The following is a 17,042-nucleotide window of genomic DNA, read 5'->3' as shown; positions in this document are numbered from 1 at the left end:
TTGGTCAGGTCTCCCTTGAAAAAGAGACTCTGGGTCTCAATGGGCTTTTCCTGGTTAAACAAAGGTTAAATAAAAAATAAATAAATATTGTGCATTACTTTACACCAGAGCCCTGGTCAAAAGTAGTGTTGAAGCAACATTTCTCCCAGTACTTCATAATGATACTGTATAATCTACATGCATTCAGCAGGCTCTGTTAAAAACCTATAGATTCAGTCTATCACTCAGCACTGTGTTTTACCACTGGGGACCATTTAGTACACACTACTGCATTTTGTATGGTTCTGTTGGCTGAGAGTGTTTGACTAACAGAAGGGACCAGCTACTTGTTTATATAACAATAGGCTCTTAAGAGATACCCCCAATACCTCAGCTCACGTATTAATTGGAGATTCAGCAATTTTCAGACCCACTCTCTGGCCTGGCTGGTTCTGTAGGTCCCACTGGTTCTGTAGGTCCCACTGGTCTCCCCCGACCTGGGGAAAATGCTTTTAGTTTCTATTCCCCCAGCACATGGAATAGCATTCAGGCCACCTTGAAGTTCGACTCACTGGTCTCCATTGGACAGTTTAGATTAAGGGAGGTGAGTTGTTTGTTTGGATTAATCTTCTATTGATTGTATAGATATTATTTTAAGTTAATAAATGATGTTCATGTTCACAGGGCTCCCTTGTAAATGAGACCCTGATCTCAATGGTGCCCCACCCTGTAGAAATACAAGTGAATTACAAAAAAACATGTCAATACAAATATATGGCATATTGCCACTTTGGACGCAGACAAAGACTTTATGGTTAAATACCGAGAGTACAGTCACACAAAGTGGTACCCAGTGAAATAAACATGTTGTAGCTGAGTGTCTGAACAATCCTTCATTAAACAAAAGCAACACATTTCCAGTCAAAAGCAACACATTTCCTCTCAAAAGCAACAAATATGACAAATAAACAACAAAGTGCTTTTTTAAAGACAAATGTGGACAAACAGCAGTTACTAAAAACTTTTCTGTGCTCATCAACATTTTCCGTATAGTGTGGGCTGTTCCTCTAAACCCTTCATCCTAAAAAGTAGAGATAGAGATCCTACCATAGAAACAGAATGATAAGGGCTTGGAACCAATTTGACTGGGAAACTCATGGCTGCCTGCTATTGTGATGCAATCGTTTCCATGGTAATGTAGAATATGTAGAATGTTCATTCAAATCATGTTACCTGATGTGGCTCATGCAATTGAAATGTCAGTTGAGTTGAATCAACAAATCACAGAAGATATTTTACTTCCTCCTTTGGTCCTATGGGTACACTCGTAATGGTCGCCAGTCCACTCATTATGCACTCATTAACTTGAACTATTCATGATATTTCTATGGATCTTACCACATCCCCAGTTCCTTAACTGAAGACATAGACAAAGTATCAATTTAGCTTTACCTCTCCTCTGTGGCACTACACTGAAGAAATCATATCATCGACTAAAACCATCAAATCTGGCCTCCCTAGTGGCGAAGCGGTCTAAGATGCTGCATCACAGTGTTGCAGCGTCACTACAGCCTGGGGTTCGATCCCATAGTCCCATAGGGCGGCGCACAATTGGCCCCGCGTCGCACAGGTTAGGGGAATGTTTGGCGGGGGGGCTTTACTTTTCTCATTGCACTCTAGTGACTCCTTGTGGAGGGCCAGATGCCTGTAGGCTGACTTCAGTTGAACTGTGTTCCCTACGACACATTGGTGCAGCTGGTTTCCAGGGTAAGCGAGCGGGTGTTATTAAGAAGCGCGGCTTGGCGGGTCATGTTTCGGAGGTTGCATGACTTGACTTTCACCTCTCCCGAGCCCGTTGGGGAGTAGCTGCGATGAGACAAGATTATAATAATGAAATTGGGGAATAAAAAGGGAGTAAAAATGAAAAGAAAAATTACAAAAAAAATCTATAAGGCAATCATAATGAGTTATAAACAATTAGCATCACACACACACTACTTTGGTTAGCATTTAGCATCACACATACTACTGTGGTTAGCATCACACACACACACTACTGTGGTTATCATTTAGAATCACACACACACTACTGTGGATAGCATTTAGCATATTTTAGAAGACTGTTACAGAAAACACAGAAACACTGTGGGATTCTTCAGTTGGTTCATTTGGTCCTTCTCTCCTGTTGGTCCATCTGGTCCAATTCTCCTGTTGGTCCATTTGGTTCTTCTCTCCTGTTGGTTCATTTGGTTCTTCTCTCCTGTTGGTTCTTCTCTTCTGTTGGTCCATTTGGTCCTTCTCTCCTGTTGGTCCATCTCTCCTGTTGGTCCATTTTCTCCTTCTCTCCTGTTGGTCCATTTGGTCCATCTCTCCTATTGGTCCATCTCTCCTGTTGGTCCATTTGGTCCATCTCTCCTGTTGATCCATTTGGTCCATCTCTCCTGTTGGTCCATCTCTCCATTTGGTCCATCTCTCCTGTTGGTCCATCTCTCAATTTGGTTCTTCTCTCCTGTTGGTCCATTTGGTCCATTTCTCCTGTTGGTCCATTTTGTCCATCTCTCCTATTGGTCCATCTCTCCATTTGGTTCTTCTCTCCTGTTGGTCCATTTGGTTCTTCTCTCCTGTTGGTCCATCTCTCCTGTTGGTCCATTTGCTCCTTCTCTCCTGTTGGTCCATTTGGTCCATTTCTCCTGTTGGTCCATTTCTCCTGTTGGTCCATTTTGTCCATCTCTCCTGTTGGTCCATCTCTCCTGTTGGTTCATTTTGTCCTTCTCTGCTGTTGGTCCATTTTGTTCTTCTCTACTGTCATATATTACAGATGGAGCTGAGGTCGTATTGGAGTGACCCCACATACATCAACATTATTACTATTAAAAGCTGTTCAGTCTGTTCTGATTCCGATAAAATGTTGAGAGGAAACCAGCATCTCCATGTCTTCTAGCAGTAACAACATTTTGTTAAGTCTTATCTGCCTAAGGCACTGCTGTGTTTCAGCCTGGTTAAACTAACTAGAACAGTCAAAAATATTTAGAAGATATATATATATATCCAATGTTTTTCTCCCAAATCAAACTTGGACATAACTGCTATCTTAAACATATTTAGAAATTACTAGATTGTGTCAAGTGTCATCCCATAATATATAAAAACTGATAGTGGTTTATAGTCCAATCTCTCTGGAATTGTCCAGCAACACAACAGAGTCTAATTGTACAGGAGATGGAGCTACAGTAAATTAATATGATTGCTGATGTCAACCTCTCACAGAGTCTTGCGGGTTCATGGGTTAGAGGTCAGCGGTTTGTCAGAGGACAGCCACCAGAAAGGGTCTCTGGGATGGAGTGGTCATAAAACACAGGAGAAACCCGAGACTCCTGTATCAAATCTCCCAGCTGTCACTGAAATACTGGTCTTCCTCCTCCTCTTCCTCCTCCTCCTCCATGATCTCATTATCTCTCTCCTCCTCTGCCTCCTCATCATTAAGCTGTGTCAGCATGGTGTGTAGAGTAGCCTTCACCTCCCTTACCTCCTGCTCCAGGGACTGTGGTATTGTGGTTAAGGAATAGAACATAGCTGATATACTTATATATATATATATATGATATATATAAAAATACACTCCCTTCCTCCTCTGAGCAGATTTAGGATGGAGGTGGACATTGTAATGTCCATGATAATATTCATAACGACTCTGATCAATCTGCTGGAGCTGATGACAATTCATCACTTTCCTTCTTAATGAGGAGGCTGATTGGATAGAAAATATGAAATGTTTTTCTCTCTCTGCTTCTCTACAATACATAGAAGTTGTTAAGATAAGAGAAGGTAATGTGTTAACATGTAGGAGAAACCTGCTTCTAGGCTCATCTACCTGCACGCCGCATGACTACACTTTTCCCACAGTCTACTAGCACCAAATGATCCTCTGGTTCTTCTCTGTAGAGTGACAGAGTGGTCAGAGAGAACCACAGATACCCTGTCTAACTAGCGGAGCCAGCCAGACAGACAGACACATAGACAGACAGACACACAGACAGACAGACACACACACAGACAGACACACACACACACACCCTCTGGTAACTCACACACAAACAAACCCCCTCTGGTAACACACACACCCTCTGGTAACTCACACACACACACACACCCTCTGGTAACACACACACACACCCCCTCTGGTAACTCACACACGCCCCCTCTGGTAACTCACACACGCCCCCTCTGGTAACTCACACACGCCCCCTCTGGTAACTCACACACGCACCCTCTGGTAACTCACACACGCACCCTCTGGTAACTCACACACGCACCCTCTGGTAACTCACTCACGCACCCTCTGGTAACTCACTCACACACACACACCCCTTCTGGTAACTCACACACGCACCCTCTGGTAACTCACACACGCACCCTCTGGTAACTCACACACACACCGTACAGAAACAGGTAAAGGATATGAGTGAGATCCTGGTCTTTGTTCTGCATGGCTGTCTGGAGGTCATCCTCCAGAATCAACAGCCTATCACTGATCTCCTCACACTGGTCGGTCAGCTCTATAGTCAGGTCTGCTGTTAGCCCTGCTGCTTCACTGCCACTGTCCTCCTGAGAAAGAAAGATAGAGAGGGACAGAGAGAAGGTGAGAGAGAGAGGGACAGAGAGAAGGTGAGAGAGAGAGGGACAGAGAGAAGGTGAGAGAGAGAGAGGGACAGAGAGAAGGTGAGAAAGAGGGTAAGATAAAGAGAGAGAGGGTGAGAGAGGGAGTGATGGATATTTAAATTGGCTATATTAAAACGGTTTAATTTGATCCTGAGTGTAGGCTATTTCCTTGACATCTGGAATCAAGGACTCATAACCCCAATCTTTAAGAACAGATACAAATTTGACCCTAACAATTACAGAGGCATTTGTGTGAACAGTAACCTGGGGAAGGTTTTCTGTAGTATTATAAATGTAAGAGGTCTAAACTTCCTTAATAAGCATAATGTCTTGAGGAAAAGACTAATTGGATTTATACCAAAACATCGCACAACTGATGATATTTACACCCTACACACCCTGATAGATTAACATGTCCACCAAAATAATACCAAAACATACGCTTGCTTTGTCAACTTCCAAAAAGCATTTGATTCCATTTGGAATACAGGACTGTTCTACAAAATTCTTGAAAGTGGTGTAGGGGGTAAAACATATGACATAATTAAATCAATGTATTCTGGCAATATGCACAGCATTAAAATTGGAAAGAAAAAATATGAATTCTTTAACCAGGGGCGGGGCCTTCGCCAGGGTTGCAATCTGAGCCCTGCACACTTCAATATTTACATCAATAAAATTGGCCACTATACTAGAGACATCCTAAGCCCCTGGTGTTTGTCTCCACAATTCAGAGGTTAAATGCCTACTCTTCGCAGATTACCTATGCCTGCTGTCACCCACAGCACATGGCCTACAGCAGACCCTGGACCTGCAAGAGCAGTACTGCCAGACTTGGGCCCTGGCAGTAAAATCCAAAAAGACTACAATGATGATTTTCCAGAGAAGATCCAGATCTCAGGGAATTAGACCAAAGTTCTCAATTCGTACAAAATAAATAAAAATATAGAGTACTGCACACTACAATTACTTAGGTTTAAAAATAAGCTCAACTGGACACCTTAATGATGCTGAGAGAGAAAGCACGCAGGGCATTCTAAGCCATTAAAAAATCTATTCAAATTGATATACCTATAAAAAATTTGGCAAAAACTAATTGAATGTGTCATTGAACCAGTTGTACTTTATGGCAGCGAGGTGTGGGGTCCACTTGCAAAACAATATTTCACCAAATGGGACAAGCACCCCATTGAAACCCTGCATGAAGAATTCCGTAAGATTCTCCGACATGTCCAGAGGAAAACTAAAAACAATGCATGCAGGGTAGAATTAGGCCAATAAAAACTAAAATAATTTTGCACGCCCAATTTTTCAGTTTTTGATTTGTTAAAAAAGTTTGAAATATCCAATAAATGTCGTTCCACTTCATGATTGTGTCCCACATGTTGTTGATTCTTCACAAAAAAATACAGTTTTATATCTTTATGTTTGAAGCCTGAAATGTGGCAAAAGGTCGCAAAGTTCAAGGGGGCCGATTACTTTCGCAAGGCACTGTATATTAACCTCTTATGGCTGCATCCCTTGTTCTCAATTTCCGCCTGAAGACATACCCTAATCTAACTGCCTGTAGCTCAGCCCCAGAGGAAAGGATATGCATATTCTTGGTATCATTTGAATGGAAACATTCTGAAGTTTGCGGAAATGTTAATTGAATGTAGGAGAATATAACACAGTAGATCTGGTGGACGAAAAGAGAAAGAAAGAGCATACGTTTTCTGTTTTTTATTGTTGTAGTATCATCTTTCACATGTACTAGAATAGCCACACAGTCAGATAGGATGCTGGAGATAATTTTGATGGATAACACAAGAGGGCAACTGTAGTTGTGCAACGTTTGAGACTGATAACTTCAGGAATGGGTGAGCTACATGACATTTAGCATGAAGTCACTCAGGTGTCCCACACAAGTTGCCCAAATGTACCCAAGTGGCCGAATTGGTGAAATGACCTATAACTATATACACAACAGTGCAAATAACTATATACAACATATGAAAAAGCAATTCTAACACACACAACAAAACAATTTTTTTTTAAATTATAGAAAAAAAAAACGAAGAAAAAAAAAAACAGTACACCCTTTGGAAGTCCTCTACACAATATTTTGCTGCCTGTGCCATGTCCCATAGCAGTCTCTTTCTGATGTAAAGCAGAGGCAAACTGAACAAGTGGTGCAGTTCATGCGACACAGAACACAACGACGCCTCCATGCTGTGCCCTTTTGGCCCTGAGGCACAGTCATGCCTGCAGTAATGAACTGTGGCAAATGACCACCACTGGAGGCAGGAGTAGAGGGGGCAGCTTGGCATCGGGGGCTCCCAGTCGGAGTCGCTATCACTGTGAAAGAAAACATTAAAAAAACATTTGTATTGTATGAGCCTTTTATCATCACATAAATTAAACAGATATGTATTGTATAGAGCGCAGAGGGAACCTTCACTAAGGTGAAGTGCTGTTCCATTCAACTCCGGCCATTGTTGTGGGCCTGCCCTCCCCTGAACAGCACCCAATGGCTATTTCATATGGAAATGGAGAGGAGTAGCAGGCGCAGTGGTCATGTGTGTGTTTGCTGTTCTACTCCATTCCATTTGAATAAAAAAAATGAAAATATATATATCTGACATGGAATATATATATATATCTGAAATGGAATATATATATATATCTGACATGGAATATATATATATATATATATATATATACAGTGCCTTGCGAAAGTATTCGGCCCCCTTGAACTTTGCAACCTTTTGCCACATTTCAGGCTTCAAACATAAAGATATAAAACTGTATTTTTTTGTGAAGAATCAACAACAAGTGGGACACAATCATGAAGTGGAACGACATGAATTGGATATTTCAAACTTTTTTAACAAATCAAAAACTGAAAAATTGGGCATGCAAAATTATTCAACCCCCTTAAGTTAATACTTTGTAGCGCCACCTTTTGCTGCGATTACAGCTGTAAGTCGCTTGGGGTATGTCTCTATCAGTTTTGTACATCGAGAGACTGAAATTTTTTCCCATTCCTCCTTGCAAAACAGCTCGAGCTCAGTGAGGTTGGATGGAGAGCATTTGTGAACAGCAGTTTTCAGTTCTTTCCACAGATTCTCGATTGGATTCAGGTCTGGACTTTGACTTGGCCATTCTAACACCTGGATATGTTTATTTTTGAACCATTCCACTGTAGATTTTGCTTTATGTTTTGGATCATTGTCTTGTTGGAAGACAAATCTCTGTCCCAGTCTCAGGTCTTTTGCAGACTCCATCAGGTTTTCTTCCAGAATGGTCCTGTATTTGGCTCCATCCATCTTCCCATCAATTTTAACCATCTTCCCTGTCCCTGCTGAAGAAAAGCAGGCCCAAACCATGATGCTGCCACCACCATGTTTGACGTTGGGGATGGTGTGTTCAGCTGTGTTGCTTTTACGCCAAACATAACGTTTTGCATTGTTGCCAAAAAGTTCAATTTTGGTTTCATCTGACCAGAGCACCTTCTTCCACATGTTTGGTGTGTCTCCCAGGTGGCTTGTGGCAAACTTTAAACAACACTTTTTATGGATATCTTTAAGAAATGGCTTTCTTCTTGCCACTCTTCCATAAAGGCCAGATTTGTGCAATATATGACTGATTGTTGTCCTATGGACAGAGTCTCCCACCTCAGCTGTAGATCTCTGCACTTCATCCAGAGTGATCATGGGCCTCTTGGCTGCATCTCTGATCAGTCTTCTCCTTGTATGAGCTGAAAGTTTAGAGGGACGGCCAGGTCTTGGTAGATTTGCAGTGGTCTGATACTCCTTCCATTTCAATATTATTGCTTGCACAGTGCTCCTTGGGATGTTTAAAGCTTGGGAAATCTTTTTGTATCCAAATCCGGCTTTAAACTTCTTCACAACAGTATCTCGGACCTGCCTGGTGTGTTCCTTGTTCTTCATGATGCTCTCTGCGCTTTTAACGGACCTCTGAGACTATCACAGTGCAGGTGCATTTATACGGAGACTTGATTACACACACAGGTGGATTGTATTTATCATCATTAGTCATTTAGGTCAACATTGGATCATTCAGAGATCCTCACTGAACTTCTGGAGAGAGTTTGCTGCACTGAAAGAAAAGAGGCTGAATAATTTTGCACGCCCATTTTTTCAGTTTTTGATTTGTTAAAAAAGTTTGAAATATCCAATAAATGTCGTTCCACTTCATGATTGTGTCCCACTTGTTGTTGATTCTTCACAAAAAAATACAGTTTTATATCTTTATGTTTGAAGCCTGAAATGTGGCAAAAGGTCGCAAAGTTCAAGGGGGCCGAATACTTTCGCAAGGCACTGTATATATTTATATTTCATAAAATGGCATTAGCACTTACCCGTCCAGAAGTACGTCCTGTCCTTGCAGAAACAGCTCCTCAGTTCCTGTTTGAATCATAACACTCAAAGATTCCTCAAACAAAAAATCTGTCTCACTTTCACTTTAGACTTCGCTTTTCCTGATTTATTTGCCATGATGTCTTCAATGAACAACTTTCCGAAATACTGCTGCGCGTAACAATCCTGTCAGCAACTCCTCTGATAGTCAAGGCGAGAATGGTGTTCGTTACGCGTGCATTTACAAACAAGGAATGGTGGTCCCACCAAAAACCATTACATACTGGCGTTTACCTCAGCTCATTGCCTATCTACCCAGCTAGATTTCAAGAAGATCAGTGGTCATTGGGCAGAAATACAGTCAATCAACGAAGCTTCGCTAAAATTATTGGTGCCGAAGGTAGTCATTGCTTGTTGTCTTCAAATCAGTTCACTTCGGTCAATACTCCCCGCAAAAAAAACAATGTGGTTTGGCTGTGTTGCAAACATCCAGAGGAATGCACTGAAACCAACCATGACTAGATAAACGATTGTTTACCGTGTGTTATTACGTCGAACGCTCCGCAAAAAATTTATAGAGATGGAATTCACGGCACAAACGGGTTACAAAATGTTTCGATTTAGGCTATAAAAATTGATTTTATCAAAGACAACGGCACTTCATTTGATCACTGGGACCCTCAGGAAGAGACATAAGAGCAAGATATCAGAATGTAAGTATTAATTTTACCTTCAGATGTGAATGTGTAAAAACTGTCATGGCGGAAAATGTTTTTGTTGTTGATTGCTCTTCTCAAACAAAAGCATGGTATATGTTCTCTGTAATAGCTATTTTAAATCAGAAAAATGTGTTTCATTACCAAGATTCTCATCTTTTGAAGGGTGTAAGACACTTGCATTTTCAAGAATGTTTAATGTTACGACGTTGTATTTTTGCAAACAGACGAAGATCGTCAAAGGTAAACGATTTATTTTAATGCAGTTTGTGATTATGTTACACCTGTGCTGGTTATTTTTTAATATTTTTTATGGGGCTCTATGCTCAGATAATCGTATCGTATTCTTTCGCAGTAAATCCTTTTTTAAATCTAACAATGCAGTTGGATTAGCAAGATTCTAGGCTTTTGATACATGTGAGACACTTGTATTTTCATGAATGTTTAATATGACTATTTATGTAGCGATCACCGTATGTTGTGGAATTTCAGCCCGCTAGCGTGTGTGCAGAGAGGTTAACACAGACCGACAAAGACAGTGTGGTGAAGAAGGCGCAACAGTGCCTCTTAACCTCTCTGATCTCCCCATCCCGGATCCGGTATCAGGAATACAGACTCAAGCTCATTACCATAACGCAACGTTAACTATTCATGAAAATCGCAAATGAAATAAATATGCCATCTCTCAAGCTTAGCCTTTTGTAAACAACACTGTCATCTCAGATTTTCAAAATATGCTTCTCAACCATAGGAAAACAATAATTTGTGTAAAAGTAGCTAGCTAGCGTAGCATTTAGCGTAGCATTTAGCGTTAGCATTAGCGTTAGCATCCAGCACGCAACATTTCAACAAAAACATAAAAGCCTTCAAATAAAATCATTTACCTTTGAAGAACTTCTGATGTTTTCAATGAGGATACTCTCAGTTAGATAGCAGATGCTCAGTTTTTCCAAAAAGATTCTTTGTGTATTATAAATAGCTCAGTTTTATACATCACATTTGGCTACCAAAAAAACCCGAAAATTCAGTCCTCAAAACGCGAACTTTTTTCCAAATTAACTCCATAATATCGACTGAAAACATGGCAAACGTTGTTTAGAATCAATCCTCAAGGTGTTTTTCACATATCTCTTCATTGATATATCGTTCTTGGACGCATGGTTTCTCCCCTCAATCAAATGGAAAAGTACAAGCAGCTGGCAATTGCGCACCGAATTCCACGCAGGACACAAGGCGGACACTTGGAAAATGTAGTCTCTTATGGTCAATCTTCCAATGATATGCCTACAAATACGTCACAATGCTGCTAAGACCTTGGGGGAACGACAGAAAGTGTAGGCTCATTCCTTGCGCAATCACAGCCATATAAGGAGACAATGGAAAACAGAGCTTCAGAAATTCTGCTAATTTCCTGGTTGACGCATCATCTTGGTTTCGCCTGTAGAATGAGTTCTGGGGCACTTACAGACAATATCTTTGCAGATTCTGAAACTTCAGAGTGTTTTCTTTCAAAAACTGTCAAGAATATGCATAGTCGAGCATCTTTTCGTGACAAAATATCGCGCTTAAAACGGGAACGTTTTTTATCCAAAAATGAAATAGCGCCCCTAGAGATCCAAGAGGTTAAACCTCAGGAGGCTGAAGAAATTTGGCCTGAAACCACTAGCAAATTTACCAAAATGACTGATTTGATCATCCGTAGTAAACAGATGCAGATTGGGAACTACAACCCTTGTCGAAGGAGTCGAAAGAAAAGAAATCGTCACAATTACATGCCTTACAAATATTCCACTAGCAATCAGCCTACCCACAAATTGTACTCTTTTCATCAACACAACCACAGCTTTGTTCATTCTGGATGCCTGAATGTTTAACTTCAGGTCCTACCTGTTCACCGACCATGAGCAGAATCTCCTCCACCTTAACTCCATTCTCAGGAAAACACCTGTCTCCTCCGCCCAAGGCTGTGCACACCACACCGTTCAACCCCCAGGAAACTAAAACTCTGTCCCCTTCCACCCACTAACAGCGCGCTAACCCTCCACCATAGAAAATAAAAATGGAAAGAAAAGACCAAGGAAAGAATAAAGAAAGTAAGTATGGACAGAGCCCTCCACACGGTCTCTCAACTATGAACACTCCCAGCATGCACTGAGAGAGAGAGAGAGAGAGAGAGAGAGAGAAAGAGAGAGAGCAAGATTGAGTTCCCAAAAGTTCTGCTGAATTCTGGAGAAGACATAGATGGGGGGCGGTGCAGCAGTAGCTAAGTGGAAATCATTCATTTCAAGTCATTATAGAAAGGACAAGGGGTTCATACACGCAGGGTGGAGATCATATTGACACTGAGGTCAGATCAGGTTTACAGTGGAGATCATATTGATACTGAGGTCAGATCAGGGTTATAGTGGAGTTCATGTTGACACTGAGGTCAGATCAGGGTTATAGTGGAGATCATATTGACACTGAGGTCAGATCAGGGTTATAGTGGAGATCATATTGACACTGAGGTCAGATCAGGGTTATAGTGGAGATCATATTGACACTGAGGTCAGATCAGGGTTATAGTGGAGATCATATTGACACTGAGGTCAGATCAGGGTTATAGTGGAGTTCATGTTGACATTGAGGTCAGATCAGGGTTAAATTGAAGGTCAAATCAAATCATATTTGTCACATGCACCGAATACAACAAGTGTAGATTTTACCGTGAAATGTTTACTAACAAGCCCTTAACCAACAGTGCAGTTCAAGAAGAAGAAAATATTTACCAAGTAGGATACAGTAAAAAGTCATAATAAAAGTAACACAATAACAATAACACAAGTGAGGCTATATACAGGGTATTACAGTACAGAGTCAGTGTGGAGGCTATATACAGGGTATTACGGTACAGAGTCAATGTGGAGGCTATATACAGGGTGTTACGGTACAGAGTCAATGTGGAGGCTATATACAGGGAGTACCGGTACAGAGTCAATGTGGAGGCTATATACAGGGTATTACAGTACAGAGTCAATGTGGAGGCTATATACAGGGTATTACGGTACAGAGTCAATGTGGAGGCTATATACAGGGTATTACAGTACAGAGTCAGTGTGGAGGCTATATACAGGGTATTACGGTACAGAGTCAATGTGGAGGCTATATACAGGGGGGTACCAGTACAGAGTCAATGTGGAGGCTATATACAGGGGGGTACCAGTACAGAGTCAATGTGGAGGCTATATACAGGGTATTACAGTACAGAGTCAATGTGGAGGCTATATACAGGGTATTATGGTACAGAGTCAATGTGGAGGCTATATACAGGGGGGTACCAGTACAGAGTCAATGTGGAGGCTATATACAGGGGGGTACCAGTACAGAGTCAATGTGGAGGCTATATACAGGGTATTACAGTACAGAGTCAATGTGGAGGCTATATACAGGGTATTATGGTACAGAGTCAATGTGGAGGCTATATACAGGGGGGTACCAGTACAGAGTCAATGTGGAGGCTATATACAGGGGGTACCGGTACAGAGTCAATGTGGAGGCTATATACAGGGGGGTACCAGTACAGAGTCAATGTGGAGGCTATATACAGGGTATTACAGTACAGAGTCAGTGTGGAGGCTATATACAGGGTATTATGGTACAGAATCAATGTGGAGGCTATATACAGGGGGTACCGGTACAGAGTCAATGTGGAGGCTATATACAGGGGTCAGCGGTACAGAGTCAATGTGGAGGCTATATACAGGGGTCAACATTACAGAGTCAATGTGGAGGCTATATACAGGGTATTACAGTACAGAGTCAGTGTGGAGGCTATATACAGGGGTCAACGTTACAGAGTCAATGTGGAGGCTATATACAGGGGGTACCGGTACAGAGTCAATGTGGAGGCTATATACAGGGGGGTACCAGTACAGAGTCAATGTGGAGGCTATATACAGGGTATTACAGTGCAGAGTCAGTGTGGAGGCTATATACAGGGTATTATGGTACAGAGTCAGTGTGGAGGCTATATACAGGGGTCAGCGGTACAGAGTCAATGTGGAGGCTATATACAGGGGTCAACGGTACAGAGTCAATGTGGAGGATATATACAGGGGGTACCGGTACTGAGTCAATGTGGAGGCTTATACAGGGGTCAGCGGTACAGAGTCAATGTGGAGGCTATATACAGGGGGTACCGGTACAGAGTCAATGTGGAGGCTATATACAGGGTATTACGGTACAGAGTCAATGTGGAGGCTATATACAGGGGTCAGCGGTACAGAGTCAATGTGGAGGCTATATACAGGGGGTACCGGTACTGAGTCAATGTGTTGTGCCCTCTTCATGACTGTCTTGGTATGTTTGGACCATGATAGTTTGTTGGTGATGTGGACACCTAGGAACTTGAAACTCTTCAACTCCACTACAGCCCTGTCAATGTTCATGTTGGCGTGTTCGGCCCGCCTTTTCCTGTAGTCCACGATCTGCTCCTTAGTCTTGCTCAAATTGAGGGAGAGTTTGTTGTCCTGGCACCACACTGCCAGTTCTCTGACCTCCTCCCTATAGGCCATCTCATCGTTGTCGGTGATCAGGCCTACAACTGTTGTGTCATCAGCAAACTTAATGATGGTGTTGGAGTCGTGTTTGGCCACGCAGTCGTGGGTGAACAGGGAGTACAGAAGGGAACTAAGTACACACCCCTGTGTTGAGGATCAGCATGGCAGACGTGTTGTTGCCTACTCTTACCACCTCGGGGCGGCCCGTCAGGAAGTCCAGGATCCAGTTGCAGAGGGAGGGGTATAGTCCCAGAGTCCTTAGCTTAGTGATGAGGTTCGTGGGCACTATGGTGTTGAACATGTAAAAACATGTTCTTCGGCATCATCTTTACACTGATGTTTACACTGAGGTCAGATCAAGGTTATATTGGAGGTAATGTTTACACTGAGGTAAGATCAGGGTTAAAACCGCCTCAGGGCCACAATAAGGCAAGTCTGCTGGTTTGATGCATTAGCTTTAGGATAATATTTATCATTAGAATAATATTTATCATTAGAATAATATTTATCATTAGCTTTAGGATAATATTTATCATTAGAAAATTATTTATCAATAGCTTTAGAATAATATTTATCAATAGCTTTAAAATAATATTTATCATTAGCTTTAGAATAATATTCATCAATAGCTTTAAAATAATATTTATCATTGGCTTTATAATAATGTTTATCGTTAGAATAGTATTTATCAATAGCTTTAAAATAATTGTATCATTAGCTTTAGATCATTTGTTTCCTTAGCTTCAGAATGATCTTTATCATTCGTTTTAGAATACTCTTTATCATTAGCTTCAGAATGATCTTTATCATTCGTTTTAGAATACTCTTTATCATTAGCTTCAGAATGATCTTTATCATTCGTTTTAGAATACTCTTTATCATTAGCTTCAGAATGATCTTTATCATTCGTTTTAGAATACTCTTTATCATTAGCTTCAGAATGATCTTTATCATTCGTTTTAGAATACTCTTTATCATTAGCTTCAGAATGATCTTTATCATTCGTTTTAGAATACTCTTTATCATTAGCTTCAGAATGATCTTTATCATTCGTTTTAGAATACTCTTTATCATTAGCTTCAAAATTATTTTTATCATTAGAATAATATTTATCAAAAGCTTTAAAATACTTTTTAGCAACAACTTTAGAATAATCTTTGTTATTAGCCATAGAATGTTCTTTATCGTTAGCTTTAAAATAATGTTTAGCTCTAGCTTAAGCTTTAGCATACAGTAGAGTAGAGAGAAAGTGAATTGGTGCCTACCTCTGGGTGAACATCCTCCATGCAGAATAAAAACTCTTCCAATTTCTGTAACAAAAGATGAACATTTTGTTGAAGCAACAATCATAACAACCTCATGAATTATTGAAAACATAATAATGCGTTGTATGTGTGTGTGTGTGTGTGTGTGTGTGTGTGTGTGTGTGTGTGTGTGTGTGTGTGTGTTTTGTAACTGCAACATAATCATAATGAGGGGAAGCCAATTATTCATCTCCAAAATGACCTGATTCACACACACACACATGCAAACACACACACATTAAAATAAAATATAACATGAATGCGTTGCTTTGTGAGCAGTTGTGGTTCTGTATGTTCAGTCCGTCTACAGTACTGTAGTTGTGGTTCTGTATGTTCAGTCTGTCTACAGTAGTGTAGTTGTGGTTCTGTATGTTCAGTCCGTCTACAGTAGTGTAGTTGTGGTTCTGTATGTTCAGTCCGTCTACAGTACTGTAGTTGTGGTTCTGTATGTTCAGTCTGTCTACAGTAGTGTAGTTGTGGTTCTGTATGTTCAGTCCGTCTACAGTAGTGTAGTTGTGGTTCTGTATGTTCAGTCCGTCTACAGTAGTGTAGTTGTGGTTCTGTATGTTCAGTCCGTCTACAGTAGTGTAGTTGTGGTTCTGTATGTTCAGTCCGTCTACAGTAGTGTAGTTGTGGTTCTGTATGTTCAGTCCGTCTACAGTAGTGTAGTTGTGGTTCTGTATGTTCAGTCCGTCTACAGTAGTGTAGTTGTGGTTCTGTATGTTCAGTCTGTCTACAGTAGTGTAGTTGTGGTTCTGTATGTTCAGTCCGTCTACAGTACTGTAGTTGTGGTTCTGTATGTTCAGTCTGTCTACAGTAGTGTAGTTGTGGTTCTGTATGTTCAGTCTGTCTACAGTAGTGTAGTTGTGGTTCTGTATGTTCAGTCTGTCTACAGTAGTGTAGTTGTGGTTCTGTATGTTCTATCCATCTACAGTAGTGTAGTTGTGGTTCTGTATGTGTTCAGTCTGTCTACAGTACTGTTACGAAATGTACAGACAGATTACCTCTACCTACATGTATACAAAGACTGCCTCTACCAACATGTATAGACAGACTACCTCTACATACATGTACAGACGGACTCCCTCTACATACATGTACAGACGGACTACCTCTACATACATGTACAGACGGACTACCTCTACATACATGTACAGACGGACTACCTCTACATACATGTACAGACGGACTACCTCTACATACATGTACAGACAGACTACCTCTACCTACATGTACAGACAGACTACCTCTACCTACATGTACAGACAGACTACCTCTACCTACTTGTACAGACAGACTACCTCTACCTACATGTACAGACAGACTACCTCTACCTACATGTACAGACAGACTACCTCTACCTACATGTACAGACAGACTACTTCTACCTACATGTAAAGACAGACTACCTCTACCTACATGTACAGACAGACTATCTCTGTGTCTCTGTCTTTGGGAGAGCAGTAAGATATTCGCTGTGGGTAG

The 17,042-nt window shown here is 41.1% G+C and overlaps 1 protein-coding gene across 2 annotated transcripts in view; it reads right to left on the bottom strand.

The window, feature by feature from the left end:
* Nucleotides 1–853: 853 nt before the first annotated feature.
* The window catches only part of LOC139377020 (DISC1 scaffold protein), a 93,912-nt gene continuing 77,723 nt past the window's right edge, over nucleotides 854–17,042 (bottom strand). Inside the window, exons 12-14 of one of the 2 annotated variants that reach the window (XM_071120091.1) lie at nucleotides 15,519–15,563; nucleotides 4,440–4,584; nucleotides 854–3,522 (exon numbers count right to left, since the gene is read on the bottom strand). In XM_071120091.1, coding sequence (XP_070976192.1) covers nucleotides 3,359–3,522; nucleotides 4,440–4,584; nucleotides 15,519–15,563 — 354 coding nt within the window. In that variant the 3' untranslated portion in view covers nucleotides 854–3,358. Of the gene's footprint in view, nucleotides 3,523–4,439; nucleotides 4,585–15,518; nucleotides 15,564–17,042 lie in introns of those variants that run through there. The other variant, XR_011627985.1, reaches the window with a different exon arrangement.

Source organism: Oncorhynchus clarkii, chromosome 20 (genome assembly GCF_045791955.1).
Source record: "Oncorhynchus clarkii lewisi isolate Uvic-CL-2024 chromosome 20, UVic_Ocla_1.0, whole genome shotgun sequence".
In the NCBI taxonomy this organism is placed as follows: Eukaryota; Metazoa; Chordata; class Actinopteri; order Salmoniformes; family Salmonidae; genus Oncorhynchus; species Oncorhynchus clarkii.
This window is presented reverse-complemented; position numbering and strand designations above follow the sequence as displayed.